The sequence below is a fragment of the Herpailurus yagouaroundi genome, unplaced genomic scaffold, assembly GCF_014898765.1.
Source record: "Herpailurus yagouaroundi ecotype Mexico unplaced genomic scaffold, PumYag 166, whole genome shotgun sequence".
NCBI lineage: Eukaryota > Metazoa > Chordata > Mammalia > Carnivora > Felidae > Herpailurus > Herpailurus yagouaroundi.
This window is the reverse complement of record NW_024412407.1, coordinates 25,908,547-25,923,716: the sequence shown is the minus strand read 5'-3', so window position 1 is coordinate 25,923,716 and position 15,170 is coordinate 25,908,547. Positions and strand designations below refer to the sequence as shown.

The 15,170-nt window shown below is 32.3% G+C and overlaps 1 protein-coding gene across 25 annotated transcripts in view; it reads right to left on the bottom strand.

The window, feature by feature from the left end:
• Nucleotides 1-15,170, bottom strand: part of C2CD5 (C2 calcium dependent domain containing 5) — a 103,107-nt gene that overhangs the window by 50,793 nt on the left and 37,144 nt on the right. For 10 of the 25 annotated variants that reach the window (XM_040488673.1, XM_040488675.1, XM_040488676.1 and 7 more), the window contains 2 exons: nt 9,635-9,720; nt 3,222-3,330 (listed from right to left, as the gene is read on the bottom strand). In XM_040488673.1, coding sequence (XP_040344607.1) covers nt 3,222-3,330; nt 9,635-9,720 — 195 coding nt within the window. Of the gene's footprint in view, nt 1-399; nt 466-3,221; nt 3,331-8,989; nt 9,023-9,634; nt 9,721-11,654; nt 11,847-15,170 lie in introns of all 25 variants that reach the window. The other 15 variants (XM_040488657.1, XM_040488658.1, XM_040488663.1 and 12 more) reach the window with 7 other exon arrangements.

Sequence of the window (15,170 nt, the reverse complement as noted above, 5' to 3'; positions counted from 1 at the left end):
ATACTTTAAGTTTATCAAGTCTAGCCATTTAATACTAATATTTAACAATTAATATTTCTTTAATCATAAAGCTAATGTCTATCTCATTTACCTTATATGAAGAAACTATCCAAAATGTAATAAATATAATTTAAATTTAGCATTCTGAAAGCTAATTACCTAACATAAGCCATTTATAATTTATGGTATTTCTATGGTTTTGGTTAATTCATTTTAGTTAACACATTTTTATATTTGCATTTCCATGGGAACTGTAAGAGTTATAACATATGTACTGCAGAATGTGTCTGTATAACTGAATTGATATTAAATCTATTTAATCTAGAACATTTCTAAAAACTTCACTGAGCTGCCATAATTTTTGTCAGCATATGTAGTACTGAATGACCATCAAAATACCTGAATTGAAACTATTCCAGTCTAGCAGTTTGTAAGATCTTGTGTTACCCATAATTCCGACAAAGGCTGAGTTCAAAACAGCAAATTAGTAGATCAGTTTTAGGTGCAGAATAGTAGGAAAAAAACAAAACAACAAAAAAAAAAACACTACAAACAAGAACACAATTGACAATACCACTTGACAGGAACTGGAAAGACACAGACAGCAGAGTTAATAAGAAGTAGAAATAGAAAGAGAAGAAGGAGCATGCTATCATAATCTAACATTAACTAAAGTCTAATTGTTTGAGATAATGACCTTGATTTTTAAAACCACCCCATTCTTTTCCTTGTTGTATATATCATGTTTGCTTAATATTTAACAAAGAAGAAAATTCTAAAAGAACTCCAAGATAATAATCCATAGTAGCAGGTGGTAGTGGTTTTAAAATAAGATTTTTTTTCCTTCTACACTCAGTGTAAAATGAAAATTTCCCATATTCACTAGTCAAAAAATAACTGCAAGATTGATTTGAGAGTGCAAATACAGCACTTTTAACATTAGCACATGCATTTCAATCCATTGTAAGTTTCTCTCAGCAGAGTAACTCAGTGTCATAAAATTAATACATCATCATCATGGTAGATGCTAATCTAGAGTTCTTTTTGTTTCAACATTCAGCGTTTTTCAACAAATTAAATCCTTTTCATAAATAATTATTTATGAAACATTAAGAACATTAAAAAAAGTTCTTAAGAAAATGTCCTTTTTTAATGCATAATACCTACATAAAACAACCCCAAAAATGTGATATTTATATCAAAACAATGTAATATTGAAACCATTAGAAATATAGCTGATTTGTATTTAACTGAAAATAAAACAAAATTAAAATATAGCTTATATATCATGAAAGAGCATTTATATATCTATGCCCATAACCTTTTGGGAAACAGCATATTAGTAACTGAAAATTTTTGAATTTTCATGTGAATTGAAAAAATTTCTGAAAAGGAAGGAAAGGAAGAGAATGCGTAAGCTGATAATTACAATACACAAATTGTATTCTATAATAAGGAATACTGTTTTCTTCCCTGGGCCTGGATTCTTACATTTCTCACACCACTAGATTAAACTGGCAAGTATGATAAACCGTAAAAAAGAGTTTGTTGTAAAAAGCAATGTGATTTTAAATATAGCTCTTTACTTAACTTATTTAAATAACCCTTGTTTGTTCTCCCAGACTCTATAGCTTACTCAGAGTACATGGAAGCAACAATAAAAATAAAAATGTTTTCAGTAAACAGAAGATACCACCAACAGTTAAATATACTCCTGAAACCATGTTTGGAGCTTATGAGTGGGTGCCAGCTATCAAAATATTTGAGTCAATGGTGCATAGAAACACAGGTAACAAGCCTTGGGTCACACAGTTAATGTCAGGTATATTAACTCAGTATTTCCTTGCACTTTCCAAATAATTCAAGTTCCCAAACACAAAGATACGGAACTTGCAGTGTCTTCAATGTCTCAATACATTAAACTGGCATCATTCATATATAGAATGCCTTTAATTACTGCAGAATATACAATACTACGTTAAGAAAAGACCTCAAACTGGCCAGAAAAAATAAGGAACATCGGAAAAAAAATAATAAACCAGAGAAGAAAGAGAGAAGACTAATGCTTAAAGTATGTATTTGTTCAGCTTCAGAGTTAAATAATCCTAGCTACTATTGCTCTCCTAAAATCTCATTCAGGGTCTGGAAAAAATTCCATTCTGTTTCTCTATAACTATTAACTCAAATGACATCAAACCACTTTTACTTTTTTTTTAATTAAAAAAAAACTGCATTAACTTTTTCTTTTTTAATTTAAAAGGATGGTAATGCTCTGTATCCTCAAAATCACTACCAGCAATGTTTCACATAAAATAATTTCAAAGCATTTTATTCCTTTTGTAGCTGTCAGTACAAGCCTCAGGAAGAGGTTATTGGAAGTGACAATTCAAAATTTTCAAAAGCATGTATGCATATGTGCCAAATAAGAATACTAACATAACTTAGGTCTAAGGTATATCATCAAAATAATAAGTGGCTTGAATGAGTTACTGGGAATCCAGTCAATGAGAGATGCAAGAAAACGCTCCAAACAGAAAATTTCTACCACACTTTTCATGCTTATTTTATATTCAGAAAAACCACCAAAGCATTCCTAATCCAAGGGCCTGAAACTGAGACTGGTTTGAGGCCTTTCTTTTACAATCATGGTCCCATGTTTTAAAAGAAGTGGCCTACTCTTCTTACCTGTTTGCTTATATAGAACAAATAGCTACAGAAAAGAGGTCTTTTCTCTACGAGAAAGCAGACAGCACTTTTTTTTTTTAATTCTTAGACAATACACAATGTTTACAATTAAATTTCAAAAGAACACTTGCTTTTAGGAATAAGGAAATTACTAAAATAATCCACAAAGAGTTACTGCTAATGAAAACAATTAACATCTTAAGATAAGGGCTGCAATTGTCAAACTGTAAAAAATTTATTATCTGGGTCAAATAGCAGACTCAGAAGTTAATTTAAGGATTCCCTCAAAGTGTTAACTAGGACAAAAATGAATCAAAATTTGTTTTATATAAAAAAGCAACTAAAATGTACTTCTACTTATTTGATTATTTTTAATTAAGATTACTAGAAATACTTAAAGCAACATATGCCAGTTTATACTTTCATTTTCATTTCTCTTTTCAGATAGATTTGATTCTTTAAAACTATAAAAATCAATTTTAATAACCACAGTTAAAGCAAATGAAACACTGAAAACAAACTCTTAAAGAACATACCAGGATTGTGGATGCGGTCCAAAAGCTTCACAGAACGTGCACTAACAACACCCCCAACATGCACGAGAAATCCAGGAGGAAATGCCGTCAAGGTAAAAAATGGAAATTCCTAGTAGAAAGAATGGGGGAAAAATATAACTGACCATGTGCAAAGTACAAAAAATGTGCTTGTTAAAAAGCCTGACCCCTTTAGATTATATGCATATTGTGAGATATGAATTCTATCCGTTAACAAAAGGCTACCAGTTATATCTCACTCATGCTTTGTAATTAAAAGTTTCCTTGGATGTTTGGAGTTCCTAATCCATTTTCCCATATATATATCATGTTACACAGAATCCAAACACTCTTCTTATCAATTCTCAATGAGGAAAAAAAAAAAAAAGGTTCTCAGAGTTCCAGTTTGAGATTGTGAACACACTCTTCCTTTCTCTCAATCTCTTACAGTGATGCAAAATCACAGTGAGATGAGGGGATTCCCCTGCCCTTCTACTTCGGGTCTGCTTTGCAGTGGGGCAGACACCTCCTCACATACACACACCCAATTCCAGGCTACTGGTAAAGACTCTGAAGGACTGGTGCAAGAGATCTACAAGAATGTGGGACTGAAGGAGGAGTGAGAGAATGTGCAGTGTGGGTTAAGAGATTCACAGAAAAGTGAAGGACAAATACCAAGTTGAAGTGGGCAGAGAATCACTGTGTGAGATTATTTACTCTATCTAAACAACGAGCAGCAGGAGAAAACTCAAGTACACAAATGTATATTAAGGAAAAGGGAGAAGTATGCAGATGACAGCAAGGGAGGCAATAAAATTCCACAAGTTCTTCCAAGTTTTATTCTCCCCTTCTCTCTCAGGGATATCTTTCAATCTCATCAATACAGAGGCAAGAGAGAAATGGTAGAGAAAGGAAATACATTGAAATAGCACCAGGAAGAAAGGGGAGCTCCAGTGGCTCTCCAAATATGGAGGCATCTCATATTACACAAACTGGATGCAAGAAAAGGAAAATTAGTATCCAACTCAAATGGCTACAAGATTAACATAAATCACTTAAACAGAAATCACTTACCAGTAGCCTCAGCTATTCAGAACATAACTTAGAACTGGAAAATAAGCCAACCAGAACTCTCAACAGTCAAAAAAGAACTGTTATCGTTCCAAGTACTAAAGGTTATGTATTTGATTCATAAGAGATCCCTATAGATCATATCCATACTATGACATACAGTTATTATAAATATACAATTATAGGAACGTATTTTAAAATCTATCAGTATCTTTTTTTCTGGACAACAGCAGATTAAATGCAGCAAATGAAAGCTGGGAGATAAAGAGATACAGAGTACTACTAGAAGCAAGCACATTAAAAGCAGCAAGTACCGACTGAGTGCTTAAAGCATGGAGAATACAAACTCACCAAAGCATAATTCACAAAGCACAGCAACTTGGGAGTCATTTAGCACAAAGGCAAACAGTCCTGCACACTTCAGTAACCCATTAAGATATAGTATAAAATACATATATACATATGTGTCTATATCTATAGACACACATGAATTTAGAAATAAATTCAGACAGAATTTGTAAGGAATCTTTAAATTAACAAGGGTAAGAAAAACCTAGGCTACATTAAAAAAAACTAAAAATCAATCTATGGAAATGGATAGGTTTGGCCCACCTGATAGGCAAAAGGAAAACCATGAAAAGATAGGAGAACTTCAATTACATTATTATAAAATGTTTAGTCAAATTACCTCCTTACTTCCAATTGAACTTTTTAAATGTAAGTTTTAAATGGGAAATATATAAGCAAACTTACGCTATGAGAAATTTAAGTATTTTAAGTATTTAGGCCTCTAGGATTTTTGTTTTTCAACTTTAAGTACACAGTTTTTAAATTTTCTCAAAATACTGAGGTCAAAGTATAAAAAAAACACTTTGCATTTAATCTTTATACTTAAACATTTTGAATATTCTGGACAAGAGACACTGGAATTAAATTTTTATAAGCTACATGAAAAGCTGTACTTCCTTCTAAAACTAAGAAATAAGTTAGGTAAATTGACATATTAGAAAACATGTGCATATAAGAATTTAGGTAAGGGGTGCCTGAGGCTGAGTCAGGTAAGCATCTGACTCTTGATTTTGGCTCAGGTCATGATCTCACAGTTCGTGAGTTCAAGCCCCATATTGGGTACAGCCTGCTTGGGATTCTATTTCTTCCCCTCTCTTTCTGCCTCTCCCTTGCTCATGCCCTCTCTCTCAAAATAAAAATAAAAATAAAAATAATTTTTTAAAAATAACTTCAAAAAAACAAAAAAGAATTTAGAGAAGTATAAAAATGAACCTAAATGATTTTTCTACTTGAGATGCTGACTCTTCTCCCAAATTCCAGAAGACAGATAAAGGGATAAGAGGGAAAGCATCATACTAGAGCTGGTGGTCATAGCAGAAAAAGTAGGGGAACGGCTGCCCAAAGACATGGACACCCACTCTGTCAATTTAAACTCTCCTACACGTCCCCAGTTGATCCAATCAGCACACCTACTCTAACACCCAATATTTAACCTGGCGTAAAAAAAAAATGGCATTGTTATGGAACCAAAATGACATTTTTAGATAACTCTCTCATAAGAACTACAGATGAACCTACAGAGGACTGTTAAATACCTATCATCTCCACCCCCATCACCAGTGACTACTATGGCATACTTACAAAGTGCCAGCCCTCTGCAAAGTATCTTAAAATTATGTTTTATAATCTTTCCCACACCCTAAAGTAAGAGTTAAGAGGGCCGAGACTCTACACGAGCAACAAATCTTATCATATGGCTTCTTGTCATTTTTTATTAAAACAGTGAGGCAAGGAGCTGGTTTTAATCTCTAGTCTATCATAACACCTGATGAATTTATAGGTTTTGTTCCATTGAAAAGAACAGCTTCTGGGGCGCCTGGAAGTGCCTGACTTAACAGTTAAGCATATGACTTCGGCTCAGGTAATGATCTCACGGTTGGTGAGTTTGAGCCCTACATCAGGCTCTGTGCTGACAGCTCAGAGCCTGGAGCCTGCTTTGGATTCTGTGTCTCCCTCTCTCTCTGCCCCTCCCCTGCTCAGAGACCACAGAAGACGTTTTCTCTGAAGAGTCCTAATATTTAAAGTGCCTTCCCTTAGGGCACCTTTTGGGATGAGCACTGGGTGTTGTATGGAAACCAATTTGACAATAAATTTCATATATAAATAAAAAAAAATAAAAAAATAAAAAAAAATAAAGTGCCTTCCCTTGTGCTACCTAGGTAAGAATTCATATGTTGATATTTTGACATAAGCCAAGTGCATACAGTATAAACCTATTTAATACTATGTGTCCAAAGACAGGCTAGTTGGAAAATCTGGAAACACAATAGGAATAATTTTTTAACATTTAAATAGGATTTTTCTTAAAATATATTTAAATCATTTATTTTTTATCAAATATATTTTTTATTATCCTGAGATACCTTGGTCAATAAAACCCCATGCCAGGTTCCTACTATGATTTATTGCATAATTTTACTCAACTTTTGCAAAGATCATAATTTATCAAAAGAGTTTGCTTTATATCAATGTTTCCCAAAGTATGTTCCTCACTAGCAGGTATTTTAAGTGGAATATTCTATTGTAAACTACATTTGGAAATACTAGGTTAAACCAAGTCAACTACGTTTCTTTACTGAAGAAAAATATACATCTCAGCATCTGAAAAGTAACTTCATTTTTCCTAGAGGTGAAAGAAGAGTCATACTGAAAAATAAATCTATTTGCTTTACATCAAATAGTTCATAGGTAGGGGCGCCTGGGTGGCGCAGTCGGTTAAGCGTCCGACTTCAGCCAGGTCACGATCTCGCGGTCCGGGAGTTCGAGCCCCGCGTCGGGCTCTGGGCTGATGGCTCAGAGCCGGGAGCCTGTTTCCGATTCTGTGTCTCCCTCTCTCTCTGCCCCTCCCCCGTTCATGCTCTCTCTCTGTCCCAAAAGTAAATAAACGTTGAAAAAAAAAAAAATTAAAAAAAAAAAATAGTTCATAGGTAGAACCTAAATTTAAATAAAACTTTTATCTCTATATCTTATCTCCTAGTAATCTGACACCTATCACCAAGATCTTGTCAAGTTATTTTTTACTGATTTTGTGAAAGAAAAAAGATAACATTTGTATTTTTGATAACTGCTACTTGAATAACTCATTAAACAAAAGATGCTGGACAAAGTTTCTCAAGAAAAAAAAAAAAGCCATACAATTTATTAAGGGTGGCAAAGGGTAGAAAAGAATATTTTAAAAATGAATATAAAAAATGATATATCATATGTGCAATTTGATCTAGTATTCAAGTTGGCAGAGTTAAGGCATATCTGAACTCATATGGGGAGAATTCTTCATACTTCTGTACAAATCTTTCCCAAAACAAAGACATACATACTAGTGGTAGCCACAGCTTTTTAGGAAAGCTAAAGATCATAATGCTTGTTCTATTTTTTTATATACCTAGGATAGAGAGGTAGTTTCCTAAACTCAAGTGACTACTGCAGGGTTAGGTAACATAAATATATTGCCAACTCAGGTTTTACAAAGTTGTAAATGAAAACTAGAGTTTTCCCACATCTTTACCATTAATTCCATGAAGAGTATCTAATAATGTATGCCTCATGTAGTAATGTGTCCAAAACTTTAAGAATGTTTAAAACCATATTTGAAAACATAAATTTTATCCAAACTAAATCTAAAATAGTTTTAACTGATTAGTATTTTCTTTTCTTTTAAAGCTAGGTGTTTTCAAAAGTTCCTAATATAGATAATGAAGTCACAGGCACAACATACGGGCAAAATCTCACATCAAACATCAAGGCAACCCAAATTTTTCTGTTCTTGTGAATTCTAGAACGATAATTACAGGAAATGCTCCTTGTGTAAGGAACTCTGTAGAGAGTGTAATACTGGGAGTGGGGGAGGAGGAAGAGCATTCTAGCCTAAAAAATGAGAAGTGAACACGCACACCTTCACTCTGACCCTCTTCTCCGTGCTTCTAGTCTTTTTCTATATTTGGTTTTAACAAATGGTTTGAATGGTTAAGTGGGCTTTTGCAGGAGAGTAGTAGCTGGTATGCCTGCAAGGTGTGAAAGTAGCTCAAAGGCAATTGCTGCCTGATAGGTACAAAGCAAACAACTGTGTGCAGCTAAAGTCTCATCCTTCTGCTTAGCTCAGCTCTCCTCTTCCCTAGCCTTGTCTAAAGGGCAAACAGTGCATACAGGTACTTCCAGCACAGGAAAGAAAGTCTAAAAGAAGTCTAAAAAAGAAGTTGTTATATTGTTTGTAATAATAGGATCTGAAAAAAAACTATTCTCAAAAGCTAAACTCTAGAGAAGAAATACCTGTGTTTTATAGAATGCATTCTTTTGTAGGTATTTACTATGTTTTATCTTTTTTTTGTAATGCTAGTATAAAATGGAACATGTAAAAGAAAATTCTATAAATGCTTATAACTTCCAAATCAGACACAATGAAAGCTATGAACTAAGCCTTAAAATAACTGACATAACATATAAGTAATCATGCACTGCATTAAAGAGAAAAAAATGAGCCTCATAGTGCTGATAAATTTTTAAAAATTGCATTACAGAAAGAAAAAAAGCTGGCAACATTTGTTAAAGCTTAAATAAAACTTAAATGATCAAGATTAAAACTAGAAAAGCTACCAATACAAGAAACAGGCTCTCACACATGTTCAGAAACATACCCGCCTTCTACAGAACCTATGAGGCGATCCTCCCTTAGCAATGAAGTTTATACAAAAAACAAAAAATAAAAAGAGAAAAATCATCCAAAAATTTTAACTATTCATTTTCCCATTTAACATTGTTAACTAAACATTAAACTTATAATAATTAAAGAGATGTATTCACATACCAAATAACCACAATGTTTATGTTAATCTGTAGAAATACGAATCTGTGCATTTTTTACCCCTAAAAGATTGGCCAGCCATAAGAATAATTTTAGCATATAAACATATTAACATATTAAAGAATTATTTTAATATAATACAACTAAAATATTATTTCTGAGAAAACTCTATTTCCTTTTATATACTATAATTTTAATGCAAAATTAGAAATGACTTCATCATTCAATGGATATTTCCAAATAGACTATTTCTAATAAAAGACTGGAGGACAAAACAAAAAAGTTACAGAACTATTCCAAATTAAAAGTAATTATTCATAAACAAATTACTTTGATACCTTAAATAAATTATGGACTGCAAAATTACATTATTGGTATATGATCAAAACTAGCTTATGGAAATAAGTTAAAAATGCATGGAAGCATACTAAAAAACACATTAACAGTTTAAGAATAAAGAATGTTGAGCAACTCTTACCCTTTGTTCCAGTGCTGACTGAGTCTGTTGTCTTAAAAGAGCTTTAAACGGCCCCCCTTCTTTTCCAGCACTACCACTTCCCATTCCTACAGAACATCGGTACATAAATAACAACCAGAAAACAGCTATAGAAACAAAGTTTCAATTGCATTCATCTTCATAAATATCATGAGTCGAAATCTATTAAAATGATCCAAACTTTAAAGTACTTCATATAGCACGTATTTTACTCAATTTTATTCACAAAGTTTTCTTTAGAAGCAAGATGTCAAAGCCATACTGATCACCATTGGTTCTAGACTCAATTTGTTCTAAACCTTATTTTTTTAATTATGGTAATGTGATGAATTTTTGTATAATAGTCAACTTTGAAAAGTTGAGTCTTCTAATATAAAATAACCAAGATACTACCAATTACAGTGAGCCTTGAACAACATGGATTTGAACTGCACGGGTTCACTTACACGTGGATTTTTTTCCAGTAAATACAGTAGAGTACTGTAAGTGTACTTCCTCTTCCTTATGATTTTCTTAATGACATTCTCTTTCCTCTAGCCTATTTCACTGCAAGAATACAGTATATAATACATATGTACAAAATACGTGTTAATCAATTATTTATGTTATTAATAAGGCTTCCAGTCAAAAATAAGCTATTAATAGTTACACTTTGGGGAATCAGAAGTTATAAGTTTATGTCAGCTTGTCCAGGGGTGTGTTGTTCAAGGATCAACCGTCCCTCGCTATGCTAACAATTTAAGAATACTAAAAGAATGTTTAAAAGTAAATACAGAGAGGATAAGCACTAATTGTGCTCACTTAAAATATTCCAAAATTCTCTAAAGAGCATGAGTTTTAGGCAATTTTGAAATATAGTTTTATCTATTTTCTGATAACTTCCCATTCCTAAATATATCGTTCATGACAAAACACTATTAACATTCATAATTTTTAATAATCATTTGTAAAAACCAACATAAAAGTATTTTTAAAAAGTAAAAATCACAGACATATAATAGACACATCACAAATGTACATAGTTATGGATGAAAGAATATTTCCCAAGCTCTTAGATGTATTTTTTTAAAGACTTAATTTTTCATTTCTTTCCCTACTTTAATTTTATTCTTTTGATAATACCAATAGACCAATTATGGTCAAAGAATTATAGAAAGCAGGGGATAGGTGAGAAACTAACACTCTACAGACTGGAATTAACAGTTCAATCCCAGCTTTTCAAAACTGAAGATACATACAGTCAGATTTACTGCAATGACTTCAAAAAGGAACTAATTTACCTTTACATTTTTAGCTGTTCTTGGATAAGGAAACAAATGTTAGCATGTGTATAGTCCCATTCTGTTCTTTAAAAATAAAAAAGAAACGTATTTTTCTTTTAGTAACCCAAACATGATTTTGAGAGACTATACAATACTAAACATAGAAATGAAACTAAGATCTTTATATGAAGCATACTTAAAGCCATAAAATAAAATGTAATCTTGTAGAGATAAACAAAACATAAGAAAATACAGCAGAATAATTTGAAAATTAATGCAATGGACAGAAAAAAAATGGATAATGAAAGAATACCACCAAAATGAGACTTAAACTGATTCAAACAATAATTTACTAATGTAACCATATGGCTTAGCAACATGATGGTGCAGGTCCAAAGTGAATGGAGTTGGTGTGAAGGGAAAGAAAGTAAAGCATCTAAAACAGAAACTCTAGTAATGAGAACCTAATAATCATTGGAAATATACAGATCTATGTCCTCAGACATATAATTTTTTAGTATATAAAATAATTTCAGCAGAATATTCAAAATTATCCATCAAGTAATCCTCAATCACATCCTCACGATCATTCTAATCATTTAACTCTGTCCACCAATAAGAAAAATAAGAAGTATGCCCTGTATAAAACACCCAATACTTCTTTACAATATGAAATAATTAATCATTTTAAAGGTGATTTAAAATAAAGGGATTAAAAAGCTGACATAATGTGATCCTACCAGAAGCAGCCAGGAACAGCTCTTCACTGAAAGAAACACTTTTCCTCAGAACTGGGCTGACAAGGCTAGAGTGATGAGGGGGAAGGCTAGACTCCGAGAGGAGGAGACAGGACTTTTTAAGATGAAGGGAACCACAAGAGAGAGAGGGGGAGCTGGGACACAGGTAAATCCTAGGCCCCTGTGGGTAAGGTGCTGTAGAGGAAAGTAGCAGAGAAAAGATGCAGATTCAGAAGATGATCAGAAAATGCAGAATAAGGAAAGCAATGATGAAGCAAAACATAACAGTAAAAATGAATTTTAAAATGCTTACATAAATTACACTAAGCATAGGAAGTCATTAGCAAGACCATCTACCCAACATAATATAAATAAAAGGCATAGTCTAAAACTTAGCAAAACTTTTACAAACTCCACATTCATTAAAATTTTTTTAAATCAGGATTTAAATTAGAATTTTATGCCATTCTAATCACTTTGAGATGATTTCTCAAAAACACTTAAATTACCTGCCCTTTTTTTTTTTGCTTAAGAATGCATAAAGTTAAAATGTGCACTTCATAAATTTTTAAAGCCAGAAACTTGTTGCCTCAAATACAAACATCATTTAAAATGGCAAAGTTCAGTTCTTCAAATGTTACTAAAATATATCACTTATGAGTATTTTAATTGAATACCCATAAAAAAAGCAAATGACCACATTAAACAGTTGCCATCATTAATTAAAAAAATATAGACATTAGCTTCTTTCTATCCAGATTTGAGATATATGTTACTACTTTTCTTTTTCCTCTAAATTTTAAATGCTAAAGTCTGATCATAACACTGCATTTACAAAGACTTTCATACCTAAGGTGCAAATACTCTCTAGATTACAAAAACTACAAATGGTTAAAAGCCTGATTTTTTTTTTAAAGTAAAAAATTAGCTTGAGTCAGCTGTCAAATCAATATCTTAACACTAGTATTCTAAAATTCCATTCCTACTGGCTGAGTACTTGGGAAAAAATATGAAAATAAAACCTGGTAAAATGTCAAAAATTAGAAACTATAGAAATCAATATGAATTTTTTTAAATGATACCTACATGAAAAATAGATGATAGCTTTAACTACAAATAGAAAAACAACTTTCTCAGTCTAAAGCTTTATTAACTTATTCTATTTCTGGCTCCCCAGTTTACATAAATCAATCCTAGTCACCTTATCTACTATTTCTCAAGAGACTGATTTTGTATATAGGTAAATTTGAAGGCAGAGAAACATGAAATACATGCTCAATTATAGTTTTAGAAGTTTTAAAACAATCATAATTTTGCCATTTCAGATCTCCTCTGGAATGGCCCTCAGGAATATTCAAAGATATTTAGGGACTCATGATAAAGCCAAAAGACTAAAAATTGATAATGTTCTATAAGTATGCTACTAAAAATAGTGAATAGCATATGATAGTAGCAAAACAAAATAATTTATTTAGAGGCAGCTGATGAATATAGACATATATGAGAATAATAACTATTATACATAAATCTTTAAAAACTAAAGCTTTGGAGCTAGAAAATAAAATGCAATAAAGTTTTCATTGATAATACAATTGCCTAAGAGAAAGCTAAGAGAGGGGGCGCCTGGGTGGCGCAGTCGGTTAAGCGTCCGACTTCAGCCAGGTCACGATCTCGCGGTCCGGGAGTTCGAGCCCCGCGTCGGGCTCTGGGCTGATGGCTCAGAGCCTGGAGCCTGTTTCCGATTCTGTGTCTCCCTCTCTCTCTGCCCCTCCCCCGTTCATGCTCTGTCTCTCTCTGTCCCAAAAATAAATAAACGTTGAAAAAAAAAAAATTAAAAAAAAAAAAAAAAAGAGAAAGCTAAGAGAATCTGATTCAGTTAATTTCCTACTTCATAATCTTTTCATACTTGGACTTTTTGGTGAATTAAAGAAAAGGAAACAGAAAGACCAAGAAAATATTTTCAAAAATTTATCGGGGGGGGGGGGCACCTGGGTGGCTCAGCCTGTTGAGAGTCCGACTCAAACTCAAGTCTTGATCTCATGGTTCCTGAGTTTGAGGCCACATCCGGCTGGCTGCTGTTGGCGGCAGCAGAGAGCCTGCTTGTTTCAGATCCTCTGTCCCTTCTCTCTCTGCCCCTCCCCCACTAGCGCTCTCTCTCAAAAATAAACATTAAAAAAAATTCATTTGTGGTATGGCAAAGAAAAATGAAAAGAATACTGAAAAAGTAACAAGGAATATGCAAATAGCCAGCAGTCAAAGCCTGAAAAACGTTTTTAGGAAAACTTATTCTTCAAATACTATCTAAATCTCCTTGTTTTGATAGGCATGAATTTGAAGGCCTGAATCTCATCCTTTATTTAAAAATAAAAAATTTTCACTGAAGTTTGAATGGTTCAGTTTTTACGGCATAAATATGGTTAAGATGCCACAATCCACAGCATCAATTACTATAAAGTATCTCAAGATTTTTAGATGTTATTCATATTACGTATATATATAAAAATAAAGCTATTCTTTTCAAATAATTAGGTATTCATATTTATCTTCCTCACATTTTGTGACTACATTTATAAAAGTAGATACTAAATCTACAGGCTTTCTTTTTAATGCCCTTTCTTTATAAGTAGCATTGGTTTTGGAATTGGATTGCTTTTCACTGTTTTCATAAAATCTGGGATCATTTCATAAATCTCTTGCCTAACACACAAAAGGTTATTAACACTGATAAAAACAACACAAGAACTATACAAAATGTCTTCATCAATCTGGAGAGAAAACTGTAAGACAAAGATAGTATTTACAAAAATTGCTAACTACTAACCTTTTGATTTTTGTATTTTACTTTTCTTAACAATACTGTTTTAAAGATTTGAATAACTTACTTTAAGAAGTAATGTAATAATTTGACTTTTTAAACAATCTTTTATCAGAAAACATTCATAAAAACTCACAGAAATTATTTATCAAAATACAAATAGTAGGGGGAAAAATTATAAACTTCATACATTGAGAAATATGTAAGAGTAAGTAAAGCAAAAATGCTATTTTCTAACCTAGAGAGTAAGAGTAGCAAAACCAAACATTTTAAATAACAAGAAGTTAATAGATATATGTACTCCAATATAACCATTTCAATTGTTCCAAAAACGTTTTCATAATAAAATCTTAGAATTAAGTTCAGAAAAACAGAAAAATGAATTCAAAAATGCTTCTACTGAATGAGGAACTGGATTGCAAGCTACTAGTGTTACTTTCTACGCAAAAGCTTTAGAATGTTATTCCTCACAATATGAGCATGAAATGAAAAACGTCTACATGCAAAAATAAATTCTGAACTTCGTATCTACACTATGATTAAATCAATAAATGCAGATCTTTGAACAAGCTAATTTCTGAACTATATGAAATTTTCATATTTTAATGGTGGTAACTGAAAATGATCAGTATTCACATTGTCCTTTAACTTAAATGCCAAAAACAGGAGGAAAGCCTTGGATGGAAAGCTAATAAAGAACAGAA